Genomic DNA, 22,453 nt, shown 5'->3' on the forward strand with positions numbered 1-22,453 from the left:
TAGTCACTTGGACTTGTAGTCTGTATTTTCACAGGAACCATTACCACATTTAGCTATAGATTTCCAGCTAATTAAAGTTATAAGTCAAGCAGCCCATCAGAGTGAGCCTGTCTGCATGTTGGCAGCCTTGTTGGCTATCACTCTAACATACTGTATGTGAGAATAAGTAAGACACCATCACACATTAGCTACATATTGGGCTGTGTGAGTTCTGTAATTTAAGGGGGATTAAAGTTGAATCTTAAAGTTTTGATCTCTGAGACGAACAGCAACAGCAAGGAATTAGTATACTGTGTTGTTTAGGGAGAATCCACCATCACTGAATGTCTTAACTTGGTTAAAAAAAACGTTGGTGTCACAGTCAGGGTAGGACGGGTCATGGGGGGGCCCCCTGGGTTGCTAACCTCCGGGGCCCCTCGTACGCATGCAAATACTTTGGCGCACGTGCTGATGTGCATGCGTGGATGCGTATTAATTTTATTTGGGGGCCCCACGATCAGGGGAGGCGGGCTGGGCCAGTGGGGGCCCCTGAGGGCCCTGGGCCCACCGGGTATTTTCCCCGTGTCCCACTGGCCCAGTCCGACACTGGTCAGAGTACTTATATATTCTTATTTAATTTGGCTTTGCAATTTACAGACACTAGAATAGAATACCTTCTTACTACCAACAACAAGTGAATACTGCACTTAGTCTTTAAAGCATGTCTAGATTTATTAGAGATAGTTATATCAATTAAAGCCAAGTCGCTTTGCTTAACTGCATATGCGGCCCTAGCCTAAAAGCATGGAACCAATCTCCTAGGTGACAGCACATTAAACAACAGTAAAGCTTTATACATGAATATGAAATGTAATGTTGCAGCAGTATACCTGTCACCTTGCTGCTGCCTAATAATGTGGGGATTTTTCTTTTTAAAAATAACTATGAAAAGTGCATGTTCCATCTCAAAATAATCCTATGCAATACATTCATTGCTTGTGTCCCAAGCAAAAATAATAAAATACTATTTAAACGCACCCAATATTATTCGTTACAATACTCTGATGCTGTTGCTATCAATAAGTATAATTGTTATGAGATCCAAGGAGGTCATTGCTGGATAATGCTAACATTAAAAACAAAAAAGGAATATTCGTTGTGCAAGGAGATTTCAAAAGTGTATCTCATTTCATTCAACCGGATCTTCTTGTTTCATCATCCTTCACTGGTGTGCTATTTAGAGTCTTCTTGCAGCCCTGCACTTTGCAGAGAGCAAATTCATTTTTTTAAAATTAGTAGACAGAGAGGCTGTGGTTGGAAAACCAACTAATTGGGCAGAAACTGACAAATCGTATCAGAAAAGTTTGAAAGTGTTTCTGTTTCTAAAAGAGGAACTTGTAGAGAAGGAAGCTGCCTGTTATAGGGCAAAAAGCAGTTTTTCAGTTTTAACATCGCTGACACATGGAAAGGTAAGCTATGCTTTTTTTAATGCTTATGCTTAGTTAAAGAAAGTATATATATATATCGAATGCAAATTGACGGCACACCACGGACATCTTTAGAGGTTTATTTAGACCAACATTTCAGTTCAGTTCAGTTGGTCTAAATAAACCTCTACTGATTTTCAAGCAGACCCTGTTGTAAAGATGTCCGTGGTGTGCTGTCAATTTGCCTTCGATTTCTATTATTTTTAGACTGGCACCAGGCTAAGATTTTTGGGCGAATGGAGTGTGCTCTGTATATTCTCTCTCTCTCTCTCTCTCTCTCTCTCTCTCTCTCTCTCTCTCTCTCTCAATATATATATATATATATATATATATATATATATATATATATATATATATATATATATATATATATATTTGGGGGTGGGGTTATTTTTGCAAGAATGGAATCTGCCAGTTATCTGAAAATCTACAAAATAAGACAATATTTTATTCCATAGTGTCGCTATTTAAACAAACAAAGCTTACTTTTTGACTTTTACTCTGGAAGACAGTAATTTTGCTGTTAACTAAGCATAATTCTGTTACTTGCATAACAGTTCTGCTTTTTACCGTTTTTTGCATGTATTTTTAGTAGACCTAAAACATGGTGTAGCAAAAAAGATCTTTTTATTTATATTTAGAGCAGGACTTTTCTTTATGAAATGTATTTTCAATCTTACTGTTATAGAATATACTCAAATAAACTACCAGTTATCTGGTTTATGTAGTTATTACTTCAGTATCAGAAACCGAGGTACATTGCATGTTCTATTGAGCCGCATTTTTCAATATCAAAGGCTTGTTGTTTCCTCAAAAAACAATTAAAAGAGCTATTAAATGCCTAGAGAATTGAGAAAATTGATTGCTGAGAAACAGATCTCCGAGATTATTTATTTATATCAGGAATGTGCAGTCTGACTTCCCAGTTCTTGCTACAGATGCAGCCACTTTGGTTTGTCTGTTTGACACAGAATAACTAAACACAGATATCCCATTTATCTCATTTAACACAGAAAACTGCGTCACAACATCCCATCTAATTAAAGCATTCACCATTGTTCACAATGGTGCTTTGGTATGCTAATGGAAAGGTTAAATGCATTAAATGAGTTAAGATGACTTTAGATAACGCAGTTTCTTCAATTAACCCTGAGTCATGACGCATTTATCTCACAAATCCAAGTGGCTTCATCTGTATACTACAGTATCCAGTGTCCAGTGGCGTAACTAGTTGTTACTGGGCCCCATAGCAAATTCAATTTAGGGCCCCAAAATATTTATAAGTAGGCCTATTTTACCAAGATATATTAAAATTGCTAATTAATTAGGGTCTCACTGGGCCCCCTACACTCCTGGGCCCCCCTGCAACCGCAGGGTCTGCTTCCTCTATAGTTACGCCCCTGCCAGTGTCCCAAAAATGCCTTCTTTTTGAGAGAATCGGGTTGGACACACTTGATCGAGATACTTTGCCAGCAGCTCATTTAGAAAGATATACACAACAGGAAACAGTTTCACTTTCTTTCTTAGTCATTTCCTTCTTCAAATATTATGTGTTCATCCATTAGAGAGTAAAATCTCTTTAAACACAACACATTTTGCAGGCAGTAACATTGCAAATGCTGTAACCAGTTCACTCTCTGGGAAGATGTTTCCACCCCAAGTCTTTTGAGTACTTTTCCGTTTGTTAACAAATTTTCTGGTAAACGCTTGGCATGTGCAGTCATAGGTATCCTGTTTTGGTAGTTTTTCTCAGTGTTCGCTAATATATTAGCTCCAATATATGAGTTTGGCTTGCAATTTAGAAAGTTAGAGTGTATACTTGCGTTTAAATGGTGGTGTTGTTTGTGCTGTTAAATGTGGAACATTCATGTAATGTTTATGGAACATACTGCTCTGTCTGTTCTGCATAATGATATGTTAACATCGTAAAAACAAGGCCTACATTTTCTTAATACTGTTTTTATTCACCAAAGCCATATAACTGTACACAGTATTTTAGTTTATTTTCCTTTTGTCTGTATAATTACTGCATAAAACATTGGTAGTGGTGTATAATAGTGCATTTTTTCTGTCTTAATACTCTTTTAACAAACTGTTTTTATAGAATGAATGAACACAGCAGCTTAAAGTACAAAGTCCCTGGAATGACTGTAAAGGGTAGATATTAAAAATGACATTGGCAAACGTGTCAGATAGCATCTCCTCAGTGCTTCAATATGAAAAGTGGCAGGAAAGACTCATTAAAATGGTCAAATGAACCAAGGAGTATTTTCAAGCCTAGTACAAGGAATGAATTGAAATCCATATGACATTAAATGACCTAACAGTATCTTTGTGGCTTGGATTTTTAACAATTTGCCTTGAAAAGACTCAAGTCAGCAATAATCCAGTAGCTATAGTATGTGATTGTGATGTTAAATTAATGCACTAGCATGGAGTGTTCTTTCGAGAACAGTCCTGAGCAAAGTGTTATAGTTTGATGGCACATAATACATTATTGCTTCTACCTAATAAAAATCAGGTAATCAAAGTTGAGCTTGCAGGTACAGAGTATAAAGAAAGCTGAAAAGAGAAAAAGCTACAGAAAAGTTTGTAATCTTGAAGAACCTGCATAAGTCCTTCTTCTTTCCCTTTCTCCTCCATAGCACTTTGGAAGTTTCTCTATCTCCCAGTAGCCTGAGGGGTTTAGAGCTCTTGCTTATCACAGCCAAGTTACAGGCCACCACAAGTCAGCATCAATCAAACAACTTTGACAGGCGCTGTCACTGGGAAAAAAAGCATAACCGGCTTAAGTCAGGAAATATGATTTATTTAACAGATAGATTTGTAATTTTCTGGTGGGATTTTTGACTTATGTGAAGGGTTATTACTTTAACTCCTTCTTTCTGCATCTATAGTTAATCTAATTGTTTGGAGACCAGTTTATTCAATTAGCATAATCCATAGTCTTTTGGAAAATAATAAATGCTGTTTGTATTTAAAGTGGAGTTTAAAGTTGGTAGGTGTTTATATTTATGTTTTTATTACTTGTGGTAGTATATGCTGGGAGGCATCAGCTTTGATTAGTTAAATAAAATTTGATGTCATGTTTTATCATTTAAAATGTAGAACAATACTGACACAATGCATTTAACATCAGTCTGGGTTCCATATTGCAAAAAAGAGGGATGCTAGGCCTCATGCAGCATGTTACTGCCAATCTTATCATATTGCTCTAGTTCAACATTTTTCTAAATATCTAACTAAAACGTAGGAGGCAGGGTACAAGAAAATAATTGAAAAGTCTTTTACTTTACTATTCTGAAAATAAATATGCCTTTCTCCTAACCAGGAAAACTCGGTTGTGAATCAAGTGTCTGTCAGGGGAGCAATGTGCACAGAGCTGCACTTGCAAATGTTCATCTTACTCTTTCCAGAGCCACAGAGAGGAAATAGAATATTTTCTGCTTAACATACCCATGCAGCCTAAGTTTTCCCTTGTCTGGAATCATTTTGCTGAGTACAATCCTTCAGGGAGCCAATCTAGTTTACTATTACACTTTTACTACTTCCCGTACAGATATAATGGCGAGCAGTATCGTTGACAATTTGGCTAATTGTTAAAAAAAAAAGGAGAAAAAAAATCTCATCATTGCTAAGGCCTCCTTGAAAAGAATAGTTTCCATGGGGAGACATCTAGCTCTTCTATCTGCAATTTAGTGTGTGTTTAATAAACAAAGAAAGAAATCCATTGCTGAAAACTTCCATAAAGGAATTAATGATAAAAGGGTCTTTTGTTTGACTGATTAAATTCCCAGGCAGAAAGGGCTAATAAATGAAGCAATGCTTTTGCTGTTAATATTCTTTCTTAATGTGTTTTTTTTACTGGAGAAGATAAAACAATGTTATATGGCATAGGTTAGAAAAATATTGTAGGCCTAAGGCACAGTTCATTTTGAGGTCAGACTTGATTGGCTGAGACAGATGGGACTGGGGAAGGTCGAAGTTCATCCACAGCTGGTGGGTTACAGATTGGACATGCCTGAAGCTCTTTTAAGTCCAATTAACATCATTATTTATTCATTATACATTCCTCTCTGAGCAAACAGTACAAAAGAAACAGGAAAACAGGAAAAAAGAGAAAATACATTTGAAGTGTTGATTATGAAATAAGAAATTACCTAGAGCATATGTCCACACTTTCATGGCATTCATACTCCATCTTTGGAACCAAATACCTTTACTATCAAAATATAGATTTTTCATTGCTTCTTTTGCATATCAGAAAGAAATAGATGTGCACAGAAAAGTAGCTTGGATTGCTTGGAGTGATTTTTAGTAAGGGAAAAGCATTTCCCTGGGGCTTGAGGACCTAGATAGGGATTATGGTTTTTAACACCTGTTCTCTAAGGCACATTAGTACATAGCGTTGTTTTTTTTGTCTCAATTATATTATATGAAAAAAAATATATTAATGTGAAATTATTAGATATGTAAATATGCTGTTATCTTGATAGAACACAGCAGTAAAAACAAAAAAGAGGAACTATAATGAAAACAAGAATGCAATATAAATGTTCTAAATATACAGTAAGCAATTCAAAATGTACCTTTTATGAAATAATCAAGTTACTCTTAATTGTCCTACTCCTAACAGTCTGTTTATTCATGCACAACTTGGCTTCCATATACTTCTTTGCATGATATCATCATCTCAATAAAATACAGACCCCAGTCTCAAGAGATATGGGATATTTGGGTCCAACATAAAATAATTGGATAGCACACATCTAGATCATACTGTTGTTCTTAAAAATGCTGTATTCAAATCAATAGAGAGTGTACATAATAGAGCAGATCTTCAGCATATGACATGGAAATCAGTAAGGGAGCTAAAACTGATGATTATCAATTATGCTATGAGTAGATACCCAAAAGACTAGTGTTACTGGTGGATCATATACTGTAGTTTAACTATGATCTTAAAAACAATGCAGAAAAGTGCACCATGATATAACATGGTGAAAAATTGGTCATGGTTTAGGTGTAGAAGTAAACCACAGCACCACAAAACAGGATATCAAGTAAAAACCACCTATGTTGCACTGAACTAGCTTTTTATGCCAATCCCCTTATTTAGTCCAGTTGCGCTTGCATGCATTTTTATGAGTTCTTGCTACTTGGCAATTAAAAATGTAATACACCTTGTAAATACATTAACTTTTCTTGAAATGTTAAGTAAACTATATTGACACTGGGACATTGTTTGTTTTTGCAAAAGGAACCATATTTAGCTTCATATTTATATTTATTCATATGAGTAAGAACATCCATTTTTGTTCCCCTGGTGTGATTTCATCCTTTATCATGAAACAGCATTCTCAAATTAACAGAAAACATGGTAAAAATCTTTGTTTACTCATTTATAGCTTTACACTTGCGCTTGCATTCATAAATGCAAAAAAAAAAGCCCTCTAATGAAAAGCAACTGAATGAGTAGTTTAACCACTGTTCCAAAATGCAAAGAATTCCACAAATGAATGAATCTCTGTAGCAGTAAAATATAACATTTTATATTTCTTAAATCCAACTTGATTTTCATTTGAAAAATTGGAATCTCCTCTGACATTTGCAGCACATGGTTTTGAGAAGCAACCATAAAGATTACATAAAACATAATCATTTTCATTGATTGCAATGAAAAGAATATAGCACAGTGCTTTGATAGCATTTTACATGTGCTCCAGCTAAAGACGGTTGTACAGGTTTAGCGTTACAAACACTTTTTTAACAGAGATGCGGTAAAACAGTGCTTTTGTAAATCCATTCATGTGAGAGTTATGAGATGGTGATTATTTGAAAGAAAAAAAAAATTGGGTCCTTTGAAACTCAATGGTGAAAAATTATGTTTGATGTAAAAGGAATGTGAGCGGTGACAGTAAGATCAATGACAGTATTTTCACTCAGTGAAGCATGAGAACCTCAGATAAGCGCAGTTAGTCAGAGAAATACTGGCGGACATCACCCTTTTACGGCTGGCATTTGGTCTCCAATATTGATCTTAACTGTCACTGCCAACAAAGTATATTGAAGCTACATCTGTGTTTAGATAAAGCTACATTTGATAAGCTATTCGAAGATCGATTTCTTCGGCAACAGGAAGGGTTAAACCCCTTGTCTTCTGCATTTGCGTTTATTACATTTGGTACATTGCTGAAAGCCATTATAATCTTGTGCTGTCAGTCACAAACAAATCCATCATATTCTTCCACATTCTGCCTTGAGCTAAAACTCTTTGTTTAACAGCTGCCCATAAAGATGATAGGAAGCAAGAACTTCAACTTTTTAGCTTTACAGAATTCAACACTAACAGCTTGATATATTTCTTTCATTAATCAAGTCGTTCATTTTTCTTAATAAAGAATCCACAGCTGCTATTCTTTTTATTGTTATATTTTATTAAAAAGCTACTTCGTCTTCTAGATAGGGACCATGCTGACTATGCTGCTGTCCCACCATCTCCAACATGGGGTGTTTTATTTTTTCCAATGGGCATTTAGATAAATGAAGAAAAAAAGAGAGTTTTCTCCATCACTGTGTTGGCCACAATTTAAAGAAAACATTTTCTGGAAGTCTAGCTAGTCTAGTTACTCTCTTAAATGTTCTAGCTTCTATATTAAAGCTACTATACATTTATAGTGAATATTATAGCTACTATAAGTCTAGCTTTTATATTAAAGAGAAAAAGAGTGATTGTGAGGCTCCTTTAGAAACACTGTTCACCAAGTCAAATTCAAATTGTCAACTCCCAAACACAGTGTTACCCCCAGTCCAGTGACAATTTAAGGTTCTCTTCCACCTTCAAAGTACACAGTTCAAAAGGACGTCACTGAACATACCTAGACATCGAGAATGCACCAAGCACACGCAACAACTTACCCTGTAGAAACCCAGATATGTATTTCTTTCAGATAGTAATCTCCATATGTGAAATTAACTATAATTGTCTTGGAAAGTGAATGGAGTTTACATGTGCATGTCTTGGCTGAACTGGATTGGACATGGGTGGATTGGACATGGGTGGATTGGACATGGGCTAAACTGTACATATAACTGTGTTTAGTGTTTTTTTAACAGACAACATAGTATTCAATTTGGAGCTATTCCAGTGTACATAGAATAATATCTGATAGGATGAGATCAGTCAAAATTAAAGGTATTCATGAATAAAGGATTATGTTTAGTGCTTGAAAAACTGAATTGCATTTGTTCAGTAAAAGCAAAACACAGCCAAATTGTTGTAGGTGTATTTTAGTTTCTGTTTGTTTATTTCACTAGCAACAATTCGTGCAGTCACAATTCATCGCCCAAAATCACAAGACACAAAGCACAGGTTCATTTAAAAAATAATTTAAAGAAGCTGAAAGTATTGAAACCTGGGAGATGTGCCGATCTCTTAATTACATTTAGAAACACTTATACTTTCAAATCAAGTCACAAAATAATGTGAATATTCTGCACATCCTTATTGCTAAGCTGAAAATGTTAAACTCTAATTAATAGGTAAGTTCAAACTGTTGACTGATGTGCCAGTTGATTTTGGTGAATATATAGCTGCAAGTGAGTTTTTCCTTGGTGGGGCAGTAATGGTTCCAGGCACTTGTAGCAATGACCAGTATCAATTCTGAACTGCTAGCAGTGGATTATTGTGATTGCTATTTGGCATATAGGCCTTTCACAAAGGAAAAAAAAACATGACCCTGATCTCATTTTGCCAGCAACCTACAAGTTGCTGTGAAAATGTTTTCAGAATTGATTGTCTCTACTAAAACTCACATATCGGTTATTAGGTGGTTAATAGCTACATTTTAGCTGAATCTTTTAATGATAATTAACAATGATGGTCATAAGGAGTCATTAACAACAATGCATTCTACTGATCAGTAGCATAACTAGAAGATACTGCACCCCCAATTGTGGAATATGAAATATATTTAAAGCATTGCACAGTCACAGAATCTGCTTTCTGTATAATAATCATCCAGTTGACAGTGAGCATTTGTAGAAATATACAATGAACTAGGTTGTGCAAATATTATATCCTGGACATTCTTGGCATCTCTGCTACCATGAGAAAATGGTACTTGAGGCACCTCGTACAGATGAAGCCACTTGGATTTGTGAGTTAAATGCGTCATGACTCAGGGTTAATTAAAGAAACTGTGTTATCTAAAGTTATCTTAACTCATTTAATGCATTTAACCTTTTCATTAGCATACCAAAGCACCATTGTTCACAATGGGGAATGGTTTAATTAGATGGGATGCTGTGACACAATTTTCTGTGTTAAATGGGATAAGTGGGATATCTGTGTTTAGTTATTCTGTGTCAAACAGGCAAACCAAAGTGGCTGCATCTGTATATACAGCAGAGTGCCACACTGTTAGTAAAGTACCACATTATTGTATTGTATCCACTCTTGTCCTCACCTTCATTCTTTCTGAGGCAGCAGAGCTCATTATTTATGATTATTTCGCAGGACAATATAGTACATCTGTTGCACTGTTCATGTTCTTCATTTACAAATAATACTTAGGAATTTTTAATTAATAGGCATTTTTACTTAAGTGTTTTTTTAAATGTAAGTCTGGTATTGCAGTAGTGTTGGGGTCTACCCAAGCACATTTGTAACACATTTTTGTGTGTTAGTTCTTTCAGAAGTTTCTCTGTAGAAACTTTTGCAATATGCAGGACATTTCCGTCTAAAAAGATAAATATCTAAACATAGACCCAACTTTTGAGGCCAAAACTAATAGTTTAGTGCAGTTAAGGAATAGTAATTTTTCTTCAATGACTTTCCTTTTGGGTGGCCACAAAGTAAAAGTAAAAAAACACTTTCACTGACAACTCCAGAATGTTTACAATGTGGCATCTATCTAATCGGAATATATTGCATTAATATGCCTTTCTTTGCTCACAGGATATGTTAATGCAATAACTGTGTTGTGATTTTTCATTTTATGTGTGCAATACTTTATGTTAATTGGTTGGTCATACAGAGGTGAAAATTCTATGCCAAAAGTCATATTAACCTTAAATAGTCCAATATACATTATGTACTATTTTCTCTGTAATTGGTGATTTAAAATGACTCTTAACATTCACTTAAAAATCACATCATTTTTAGATGAAATAGTATATGTTATAATACTCAGAACAAAACATTCCATAAAGCAGCACTAATAATGCAGTCCACCCAAACGAACCAGGCAGTTGATATTTTTTAGATGTGAATATTACCTTATGTCCTTTTATATACCTCCAGCAGGATTACGTTTGTACACTATAACTCACACTTGATGTATTTGTGTCAGTAGCTGCTATTTTTAGAGATAAGGTTGATATAATATTTCCTGTGCACAGCCTATTAGCATATCACATTACCAATCGCACTCATATGCAGTGCTACATATTCATAAGGAAACTGCTCCATAAAGAGAAAACGAGATTATATTTTTATGTGGAATGTGTTTAGGGGAAAGAAATATGATCATTGCCTGATAAATGGCTTTTTTTACTTTGGATATCCATCAAAATGCCACACAAAAGTAGAAAATGATCTTGTCTCTAAGACAGCAGATCATGATTAATTGGTGAAGGGATTTGCAAGTTGTATGCAAATAAACAAAAAAACTGAAAATGGCATACAGGAGACTTTGGTCTGATATTAGATAGGAACATTTCAGTGTTCTCGCCAGGCCCCATTTGCTGTGCACATTGGCCTTCATTTTTCCCCACCTCCCAGCACTCGTCTGGCCCCCACTGCATGCTCTGTGTTGAAACGTTCATTTAAAAGTCAGTAGGACTGCGTGCATTAGCTGCAGAAGCAACCTATCCTACAGTAGTAGTATCTGCTTTTGCTAAAACTGCTGTAATTGGACAGGAGAGGTGGGCATGTCACGTATTTATTTTTTCTCCTCACTTTTTACCCTGCCCACTGCTTTTTTCTGACATTTTATAGACATAAAGGGACATTTATTAATGCAACCACAAATTGGCAAAATGGAGGATGCATATAGACACAAGTTATTCATTTTCTTGTATCCACATATGCTCCTGCTCTTCTGCATAGTTGTCAATGTGTAAACAAACCTGTGTTGTGTGATGGTACACTTCCTAAATCCTGGAGCTACCACTGGACCTTGAAGCAGCTCCTTCCCACAGTGGGTTGAATAAATAGGTGCATCCAATGAGACGAATGCAAACTTTACGTTGAGCAGGCACATCAGAAGTGATGCAACCCCCAATCTAAAAATGCTAGATGAAACTTGCACATTATTTGCATAAAAAAGTTTGCGCAGTTGCATATGTTTCTACACATAAGACATCATTGCATATACATCCCTGGCACTGAATGAACCAATTGGAGGTGTTTTATTTCCGCTCATAGGTTTAATTATACCACCATGTCCAGCCTAAAGCTCTCCAGATGTCATATGTCATTCCAAGATTCCCTGCTACTTCGTATTTCTGCTGTCATAGTGACAAATCTTGATTGCTACTGATTCTTTATTCCCTTCTCTCATAAACACAATGGTAATATATAGTATACTCTGTAATTTCATTTAGTTGGGTTCTACTTGGTTATTTCATGGGGACTAATGTTTAGTGCCTTTCTCTTGCTTTTTGGGGGATTTATTGTAGGATCTGCACTTATTTTATTATCTAGTGAGCAGTGTTTTTACTTTAGTCACCCCACTTACCTTTACTTTACCCTTACTTTACTCTATTTGAAGTAAATAAGTTGCTTGTAGAAGTAAAGGAGTTGCTTTAGCCATGATTAAACTTCATTATTATTTTTTCTTTTTTAAACAGCATTGAAATGACATAGTGAAAAACTAAACCTTGTTGTTGAGGGACACTTATAAAGCAGCCGCTTATATGTGTGCCACAGGTTCAGCCTTTTGCAGGAGAGTTTAAAAATAATGTTTTGCATGTTTCACTTCCCTTTTGCTCCTGATTTACAAACTACTTCCTACAAAAGTGGGGTCCTACAAACAGCAAAACATGAAGATAATATAGATACTGTATATTCATTAAAATGCAGTGATTTGTAGCACACCTACCATTCTGGTTTTGTGAATAAGGCAGCACAATTGTTTCACAATATGTACTGCTATAGTATGATGTTATGAATTAAAGGAGAAGGAAAGGCTTGGTGCACTTGAGGGTGCCAAATGCTAGGCACCCCCAAGTGATTCTATTGGCTTACCTGAAACCCCAGGCCGGTGCTCCTATCAGCAGAAAACTGCTCTGGCTTGGGGTTATACCAGTGAGCACCACATAGCAATTCTTCTTTTCCTCCTTCTTCGCATGGCTGCACATGCGCAGTAGAACAAAAAGCTGAACTTTAACTAAAAAGTCGGTTATTTTATTCAACTGAGCATGCGTTTGCCCCGGGCAATTTGAATAAAGATGATGCCGGAAGAGAATCACTCCATGGTACTCACTGGTATAAGATCTAAGAAAAAGATATGGGCACACAAGGCATTACCGTTGCAGGGAGCACCCTGCTCGTTTATTAGCGGAAATGCAACGTTTCGGGAACACGTCCCTTTGTCAAGCATGTGGAAACCATAGTACAAATAGGGTGATCAATTAATAAATTAGCATATATAATTAACAGTGTTATAAAATAGCCATTGCATTAAAAGAATATTTTTTTAAAAAATGAGAATAGTTATTAATCATCCACAGTGAACCTATTCAGTGTCCAAGGTGTTAAAAAAACTCATATTCAGTGTCAGTGTCCAAGGTGTTAAAAACCTCTTATAGTCCAGATTTTTCAGCATCCAAAAAATAAAAAAATGAAAAAAATCCCAACATTTGGCACCCCCAAGTGTACCAAGCCTTTCCTTCTCCTTTAATCTTAATGATAAATAATTAAACAGAACTACAGAAACTGTTATGTATTTTATCTATTTTGATTTTTTTTCCTTTCAGAACAAATGCACTGGCATGCCCATGCCTACAGAGGGGATCTCTGAGAATTAGAATTAAAATGGCAGAGTTGTCTTTTAAAGACCATCTAGCCAGTGCATTTTTTCCAAAAAGGCCCAGTGATAAAAATATGGGGATGTCTGACATCCCAGTTAATTGGTCCTTAAAGAAAAAAAGCATGTTGGTATCATATATTTGCCATGCCATTATTACATTTGCAGTGTGTTCACGAATAAATGGATTCTCAGAGGGTCCAACCTTAGTAATGCGTGCTAAACTGATGCTGTTTCCCCTGAATGGGTCATACCTTTCATGTGAGTCACAGGTATGACTGGGATGCTGCCTCTGTGATTGCACAAATTCATGTGCTCAGTGAAAACCTCTCAAGTGATGATGTTAGTGGAACTTGGTAGAGCGCTTTATGTAAAAAGAATAAGGAATGCTATACAGCGTGAAAGGAAAGTCAAGATCATGTAAGGTTAGCTTGATGAAAAGCTGTTTCCCAGATTGAATGTAAATCGATTACACCTGTGCTCATTTTTATTACAGTAATTGTTTTTGTTATTATCTACAGTGAATTATTGCTAATTAATTATTTTGGTATTGTAAATCAAAAATCCATTTTCCTGCCATTTAATGTTTTGTTGACCTTCGGTACGGTAATAGAGAGAGACAGAACACAAAGCTCTTTCGCTGCTTAGCAGCACTTTGTCTCATCTCCCACACTGTAAGTTGCCGACAACAATTATTGGCCTTGTAAATTCAGCAAAGTGTCGTTAAGGCTGTTGAACAGGATGCAACAACAGGATGTGGGCGAATGTGACTCACTCCTACCTACTACATCTCCTGTGCAGCCCACAGACTTGTTTACCCGATTAAAAAGGAGTTAGACAAAGGGAGAACTAAAAGATTTAACTTGAATTTTCTCTGGATGGGTTTGTTCTGTTTTACCATTGATACATATACTGAATGCAGAATGGAACCCAAAATAATTGATAATCTAATCTTATTGTTTAGGCAATAAAGTAATTAACAAAAGGGTGCCTTTCTCTCTCTCTCTCTCTCTCTCTCTCTCGCTCTCGCTCTCTCCCTGTACACATTATATATAATTTTAGTTTTGGATGGCAATTTCTGTGGTGCTTTCTCTTTGGTGTTTTTTTTTAAGTTTCCTTAAAAGGAGAACAAATAGATAATGAAATGTAACTAAAAAATGTGCAGAATAATTGAATCCCACAGAAGAGTGAGGGAGGAACCTGTTAGCTGTTTCCAATGTCCTTGGACCACATAGATTATCTATAGCACTTTAAAGCAACAAATGGTATTCTCATCTCTCAAAAGAGGTATATTCAAAGCTAGTACTGAATGAAGCTGCCATTGTTCAAGCTATTTTATTGCATAACAGAGAAAACATTACAATGATCAAAACAGCAGTTCTTATAATAACAAGGTTAATATATTAATATATAGACAGTATATTTTGTCAAACAAAATGTAGCACCTTTTAAGCATTAACCTGCATTTATAAAAAAAAGAAGGTTTACCTCTTTTGTATTCCCTACCATAGTGTAGGTTTTGAAAGCACTACATAAAATAAATGAATAGAACATTCCAGGGATGGCTGCCTGCAGTTGCAATACTTGTTGCTAAGCTAAATGATAGGACTTCAAGCTTTCCTTCATCTCTTTAAGAATTCCTCTGGAGAGAATACTCGCAGATAGAATGTTTAAGAGATGGTTAGTGTACCAGCAATACCCAGGAGGGTCTGTATTTAAAGGTTACCACAAAGAGGTCAGATATGATGGGGAGTTGAAATTTTGACTCTACAGATGTAATGTAGACCCAATGGAATAATAAGAACCAATGTAATGCTTTTGCTTTGCGATTCTGTGTTTCTGGTCTGTTTAGAGTGCTTGGGGGGGTTAATGATAACATGATATGATAGAGCTGTGTTATAATATCAGCTTGTGATTCACATACCATTATTTGCTCTTTGGCTTTTACCTATTATCATGTTTTTTGTACCCAGATGTACCCAGATGGCTAGCATAAGTATTTTTGCATCAGTTATTATGACATGATAAATAATCACATAATCTATGCTGCTATCATGGAACTACTATTATTAGTATGCCTGAGGAGTTATTTTTTTTCTTTTTTTCATGGCTCATTTGTTTGTCTTGTTTGAAATCAGGTCATTACACAAATATAGGTTGCATACCAGGAATAAGCAGCCTTAGCAAGACTGCACTTTCAAGCAATCTCTACTACAAAAACTACAACTTTCAGCATCTCATTCCCCACTTTACCTGGAGGATATTCTGGGATGGATAGCTCAACAAAAGCTTGAATGATAAAAAGCTGACCATAATTTAAGATTTATTTCATTGTTATAAAATGTAGGTCAACATTATTAGCCCCCATATACAATAAAAGGCACACAATTTGCCACGAGACATTAACCCATAGCAACCAATAATATACAGTATGTTCTTTTAAACAAGGTAGTAAATGCTAAATTTTTATTAGCTGCTTTAGTAGAATAAATCTGTAGCAAACTTTACGTTACATACCCCAACAAGCAGTAATACACAATCAAGGTTATGTTTAGGTTTTTTGTTGAAATCATAAATGTGTATTTGATCTTCATGAAAAGTTGTGCTTTTTCTCTGTATAGGTGGAAGCTTGGGAATATATTTTCCGTAAAATTAAGGCCGACATAAATTAACACGAGCACATAGTATCTCCTTTGCCAAATGCTTATATTTGCTTATAGGTTTCCAGAACACACACACAGAATTTGTATATGGCACTCCCCTAAAAGAAAAAATTGCACATGATCTTAGATTACTGACTAAGGGGAGCTGTGGACCACACAATGAAACAAGGTGATGCATCCCTATAAATCCTTTGCACATTAAAATGGAGTTTAAGGATTCATTTAGAGGTTTGGTGTTACCTCTTTTTTATGTTTTAGTAGTATAGTAGTGTAAGTTATATCCAATATATATATCCATAAATTCCGACAATGCAATGGAAAATGAAAAATCCAAATTTATCAGACATTTCCCCAATCTATCAAAACTCTATCCACTTTTTTCTTATAAACCCTGCATCTGCAATGTGGGACTGTCCCACCCTAATAGGGATAGTTGGCAGATACAAATTACAATATTTGGTGCTGTATATTGTGTTATGTGCATGCCCTTCCATGGCTGCTAGGTGGTATTACTATATCATACTGGAGAATCTGTGCCAGTTTTTAGTTCCTTACTTGGAACAACATTTTTGCATTCAAATCAGCGTGGCACACAATCTTTCCTGACATGTCTTTTCTAATGAAGAAAGCTGCTCAAATAATGTATACAGCTTAATGAATCAGTTTATTAGCAGAGTACATCTGCTTTATATTACATAGAGACAAATTAAAGAGGCTTTTATGATGCTCTGAAATTGCCTGTTAAACAAAGTAAGAATTAATACAAAATAAATTACATTCTCTTTGTGCTGATTCTATCCAGCTGCACCCCTGCCTTGAAAGCGACATTTAAAAAGAACACAAATTAGTTGCTAATTTCCAAGTGACATCTCCGAGCAATTGCTAAGTCCTCTACAAATCTATATTAATGTATGTATCTTTATTAGGTTAGTAATTTGACTATTGAGAACCTGCCATAATGGAATCTGTAATATGTAATGCTTTGCAAGCTTTTATAGCAGGCGGGACTATAAATGGTCATGCACAAGATGGGATTCTACTTTATAGTAATAAGAGCTCATTAACAAATGCAAGTGCACAGTTTGCTATGTATTTTTCCAACATTTCCAGCTTCATTACATCCTCATTTACGTTAATAAATAGTTTGAAAGGTCAGCTTTGCATGTTGTCCGACTGGAGACGGTATGTAAACTGAACTTTTGCTAGGGTACAAAAATAGTAGGGCTTATTTATTAAGCACCAGATGAACACATTGTTATCTTGCCTCATACTTACCCATGTGATTCATTGTCATGTATTGACCAAAGCATAAGACGGTAATGTCAGTGTGAATGCTTCATGACATCCTAGCCCTGGCATTAACTTTTACTCTGCTAAGTGAGTGCTACAGCATTAAGCATTGTTCAGAATGCTTGGTCATTCCTGTGGAAATATATACTGTATGACTGGTCACTTGTTTTCTCTATTCAATGTAGCGGGTAAAAGCATGATGCAAAGTGGTCAAGCCGAGTTGTATAGTTCAGTTTCCAACTTGCATCAACAGTGACTGCCACGTAAACCTGTTGATAAGTGTCTTTTTTCAGTAGACATTTGATTGCAATAGTTGACTTGTAGGCCTGTGTGAGAGTACCTTAAATTATTTTCTCCTTAGTATCTGTTGGTCTCTCCCTTATTCCATCTCCCTTATATGTCCACTGAAAATAGAATGGTCTAGTCACAGTACAACAGAGCACACATTCAGGATATTTTATTTACAATCCTACTCCTGATCTACCATGTAAGGAAAGAAGTCAAATAATTGGCACGGCAGGACATCTTAGTAATGAAATATTACCTAGACAAATATATTAAAATATTAAATCTTTCTTTAGCAAAAAAAGTTACAAAAGTCATATTGCCTTAATATATTTATGCTTACACATTTGAACAATAGCCTATTAACTTTCATGACACCAAGAAATGAATGTCATCGACACTCAGAAAATCAATGTTTGGAGAAGGCCTTAATAGAACATGTTCCCTTCTCTTGCTCTAGACTATTACTTTCCTAAGACAAATTGCATGTTTTAAAATGGTGTGAATGAACGCAATTAGGAGCACCTCCACTAAGCCGGACAATGACACTGAATAATTTATCAATACACCAAAATCAATACAATAAAGCTGTAATGTGGATACAGTTGAAAAGCCACTGGGAAAAGTGCACTGGTTAATTTTGTACAGACAGTTCAGAGCATTCACTTTCAGACCTGCCCTGTTAACAAATGTAGAGATATGAATAATCATTTATAAAACTACAAAATCTAAATTTTTTATATGTTACATTTTGTTCACAACAAAGTGTAAAATGTTTCAGTATGATTCCCTTTGTGGAGCAACACCAATTTCCATGACAGATTCAAAAAGCCATTTCTTCCTCGAATTTCAGACAATAACAGGGCAGAATGGTGGCACAATGGATGGCACTACTGTCTAGCAGCACTAGGGTCTTGGGACCAATTCCAGCCAGGACACTAGTGTGTGTGAAATTGATAGGGACCTTAGATTGTAAGCTCCACTTTGGCAGGGACTCATGTGAATTATATAAAAACACTGTGGGATATAGTAGCACTGTACAAAATAAGGATAATAACAATAATAACAGTAACAGACATTAGATTATCTACTCACTGCTCTATCTCTATCTCTTTGAAGTCGATTCTCCACTCCTCCAGGTAGCAAACTCAGTGCCTGAGCACAGAAGGTAGGTCTAGCTGCTTGGTTTTTGGTACAGTTCCTTTTGGTGGAACCCACTATCTACCAATCAAATTTAAAATAATAAAATGAAGTTTGCTCACCTCTAAAGGGAAAGCCAATTTTCTTTAAGAGACTTTTTGCTGTCCTGACGCTTACTTTGTGGAAACCTTTCATAGATTCAAGTGTTGCAACACTTTATTTGCATACGTCTGAAGCAGATGTAAATGTAAGGCCATTACCAAAACACATGGTGCATTCTCCTGCACATATACAAGTTGCTTCCATTTCCATGCAATTTAATATCCAATCCAAATCTTTGTACTGCTTTCATCCAAAACAGAATTTTGCTCATGATTGCAGTGAATGCAGTTACAACGACACTCCAAGAAATAATTGTTGCATTGTGGGTATGACACTATTTGGAGTTTTTAGGTAATTTAAGAATTATTTGCATACATTTGTAACATTTACCCAAACCCAAATCCTAGAGCTATATTGACAGCAATAACTATGCTTTAAAACATTGCTACCCATTTTTCCTATGTCAGTGACAATTTTTAATAAAATAATGATGGCTTGCAAAAAAAGTCTATAAAGGCCATGGCCGCAATGAAGAATTCTGAAACAACCCTACAATAAGGGAGGTGTTTACTAAAACTCAAATTTTTCTAACTATATAAAAAAAAATTCAACTAACCTCCCGAACCCAAATACCCTTAATTTACAAATTAATCTGACTAAAAAAAAAAGCATGTGTGGGAAAAAGTTATGACAAAATTGATCATCAAATCGAATTGTACGACTTTTTCAATTTGACGCAGGAAAAATGCAACTTTTTCAGATAATCGAACAAAACCTAGTCCAAAACCCTTGAAGATCATGAAGGCAATAAACATCTTCAAATTGCTAAAGGGACATTTGCCATTGACTTTTACAGGATTTCGACAGCTTTTAGCTGGAGTATTTTCAGATTCAGATTTTTAGCAGCTTTGGATCATAATAAATCTTGGGGGAAAAAAGCCCCCAACTGGGTATAATCACAAGATTCAAATTAAAACATCATTGAACAAATTTTCAGTCCAAGTCCACAATATGAATTCTTCTAATTGATATTGTGGATTTGGACTGATTATTTGTCCTAGACTATTCTGAACACTTTTAGGTGTTGTTATTTTGTTAAATCATGTGCATCTTTTATGGTGGCTGCTTTTGTTAATGTTAAAACACTGTGATTACAGTAGCCTTTACTATTGCATATTATTTTCTCTGCTGTTTTCTCATTTGTAATTCATTATTGTTTGTATATTTTGGTAGTCTGTAGCCCCTCTGTAAAAGACAAATGATGAATTGTTCAATTGTTCAATAAAATGAATAACCTACCCCAATGGATTTAATTTAATTTACACTGGAAGAAGAAAGGGCTTTAAAATAAAACTGCTTTGCATTTTTACGAAATGTAAAATAGGGACAAAAAAAGCAAATGGTTATTACATACAGACATTTACATAACAATGAGCAGGGATACTTATGCATATTAGAAAGAAATCTTTACACTTTTTCATGGTGTAAATAACACAGAATCAAATCAGGCTCAGATTTGTGGCGAGACCACAAAGGCCCAGGCCTATGGTGGCAAAAAATTTGGGGTGGCATGCAGCCCAGCCAATGGGGACGCACAGCTCCCCAGTGCTCTGTCGCATGCGGACAGGCACTAGGACTGCACAGCTCACCCAGGAAATCCAGCCCTGAATCTAATACAATTAAATTCCAGTACAGTAAGGGACATTAAGAGCTATTTACAAATGCATTCACAGTTTTATCATTTGTTTTATTTCTCTTTTCCCCATTTTTTTCTGTAGATTTATATTTTCAGTTCCAACCTGGTTTATTTATTGACTGTAAATGTGTGGTGATTTTTGGTGTTTTTCTTCCTTTCTTTCTGAAATACCATACAATTAAAATTGTGTGTGTATGTTATTGTGTGTGTATGTTTGCATACAGTTATAAAGTATGGACAAAATGTGTGTTTATGTGAAATGATTAATTCTATCTTGTCTTTTCTCTTATTCTCCCTGTCCTGTTTTCTTTGTTCTGTTATAATTTATCTCCTTTTTATCCATTTCTTTTTACACTGTACAGTGCCATCTTCTTCTTTTGCTCATGACTAATAGGACGACCTTAGCTGGGAAAATATGAGAGGAAAGTGGGTCACGTTTGATCCATGGTCTAAAAAGGCAGAGGCAGATGAACTTGGATCATTAGTTTCTGTAGGTGAATACAACAGATCATTTATAAAAAGCAAGCAGAGATAATGTTCTGATGGCTTTGCTACATGCTGGAAACAGTAATTGGTGTTGTTTCAGCACGATCGCTACAAAATTAAAAATGCCCATTTATCAACACATACTCAGAGCGCTGAGATTATAATATGACAGTTTGGTTGTGTAACATTTCTTCCAGCTCCCAAGAAATAAACAGAATACTTTAACTGCCATCTTTTCAAAAAAGGTTATTCTAAAAATTTGCCCGAAATATTTGTCAATATAGCAGTGGAATATATATATATATATATATATATATATATATATATATATATATATATATATATATATATATATATATATATATATATATTTCACTTTCCTGAAGACGGCTCACGTGTGAGAGCCGAAACGTTGAAATAAAGGAATTTTGATTTTTGCACCTGACAAGTCCTTGGAGTGCGGTTTGTGAGATGAGTATGTATATATATATATATATATATATATATATATAAGAAAAGCTGTGGCGGCGCGCACTTCGGTTCAATAAAATGTAACTTTTATTTATCTTGAGTGATACATATTAAAAGCATCAACGTTTCGGTCCATGGTCTGGGACCTTTGATGCATTAACTCATTAAAAAACAGACAATGAAAGTGTCAGTTATAAAGGTTTAAAAAATCCCGCCTTGTTGCTGACATCACACACAATTATGTTAATAGGAGCTGATTAGACAGAACCAGAAAAGGCAAAGCTAATGGAAAAAGTGTTATCAATACAATCCAAAATGTAAAGTAAATACAAATAATTAAAAACATATTATCTTTTAGCCAAAAAGCAGCTATATGTGCAATACTCATTCAGGCCTTTGGGAGAGAGGGTATCAAGTGTTTTTATCCAAAAGGTTTCACGTTGAATGAGAAGACGAGATCTGTCTCCACCCCTTCTAGGCATAGGTATATGGTCAATAGCAATAAACGTAAGAGTCGGGACACCATGGCCCACCTCTAAGGATAGCCACCGGTTTAGTGGTTTTTTAAATCTGTTTTGCCCACATATGAAAGCCCGCAGGGGCATGTGATAAGATAAATCACATGTGTTGTAGTGCATGTTATGTGATGGCGAATCTTATATCTATGGCCAGTTAAAGGAAAACTATACCCCCAAAATGAATACTTAAGCAACAGATAGTTTATATCAAATTGAATGACATATTAAAGAATCTTACCAAACTGGAATATATATTTACATAAATATTGCCCTTTTACATCTCTTGCCTTGAACCACCATTTCA

The 22,453-nt window shown here is 35.5% G+C and overlaps 1 protein-coding gene across 23 annotated transcripts in view; it reads left to right on the top strand.

Moving 5' to 3' along the window:
* The window catches only part of celf2.S (CUGBP, Elav-like family member 2 S homeolog), a 282,887-nt gene that overhangs the window by 94,228 nt on the left and 166,206 nt on the right, over window positions 1-22,453 (top strand). Inside the window, exon 1 of one of the 23 annotated variants that reach the window (XM_041587474.1) lies at window positions 1,319-1,448. Within the exon in view, the coding sequence (XP_041443408.1) occupies window positions 1,441-1,448 (8 nt within the window). The 5' untranslated portion in view covers window positions 1,319-1,440. 23 annotated transcript variants of the gene reach the window in all.

The sequence above is a fragment of the Xenopus laevis genome, chromosome 3S (genome assembly GCF_017654675.1).
Source record: "Xenopus laevis strain J_2021 chromosome 3S, Xenopus_laevis_v10.1, whole genome shotgun sequence".
Lineage (NCBI taxonomy): Eukaryota > Metazoa > Chordata > Amphibia > Anura > Pipidae > Xenopus > Xenopus laevis.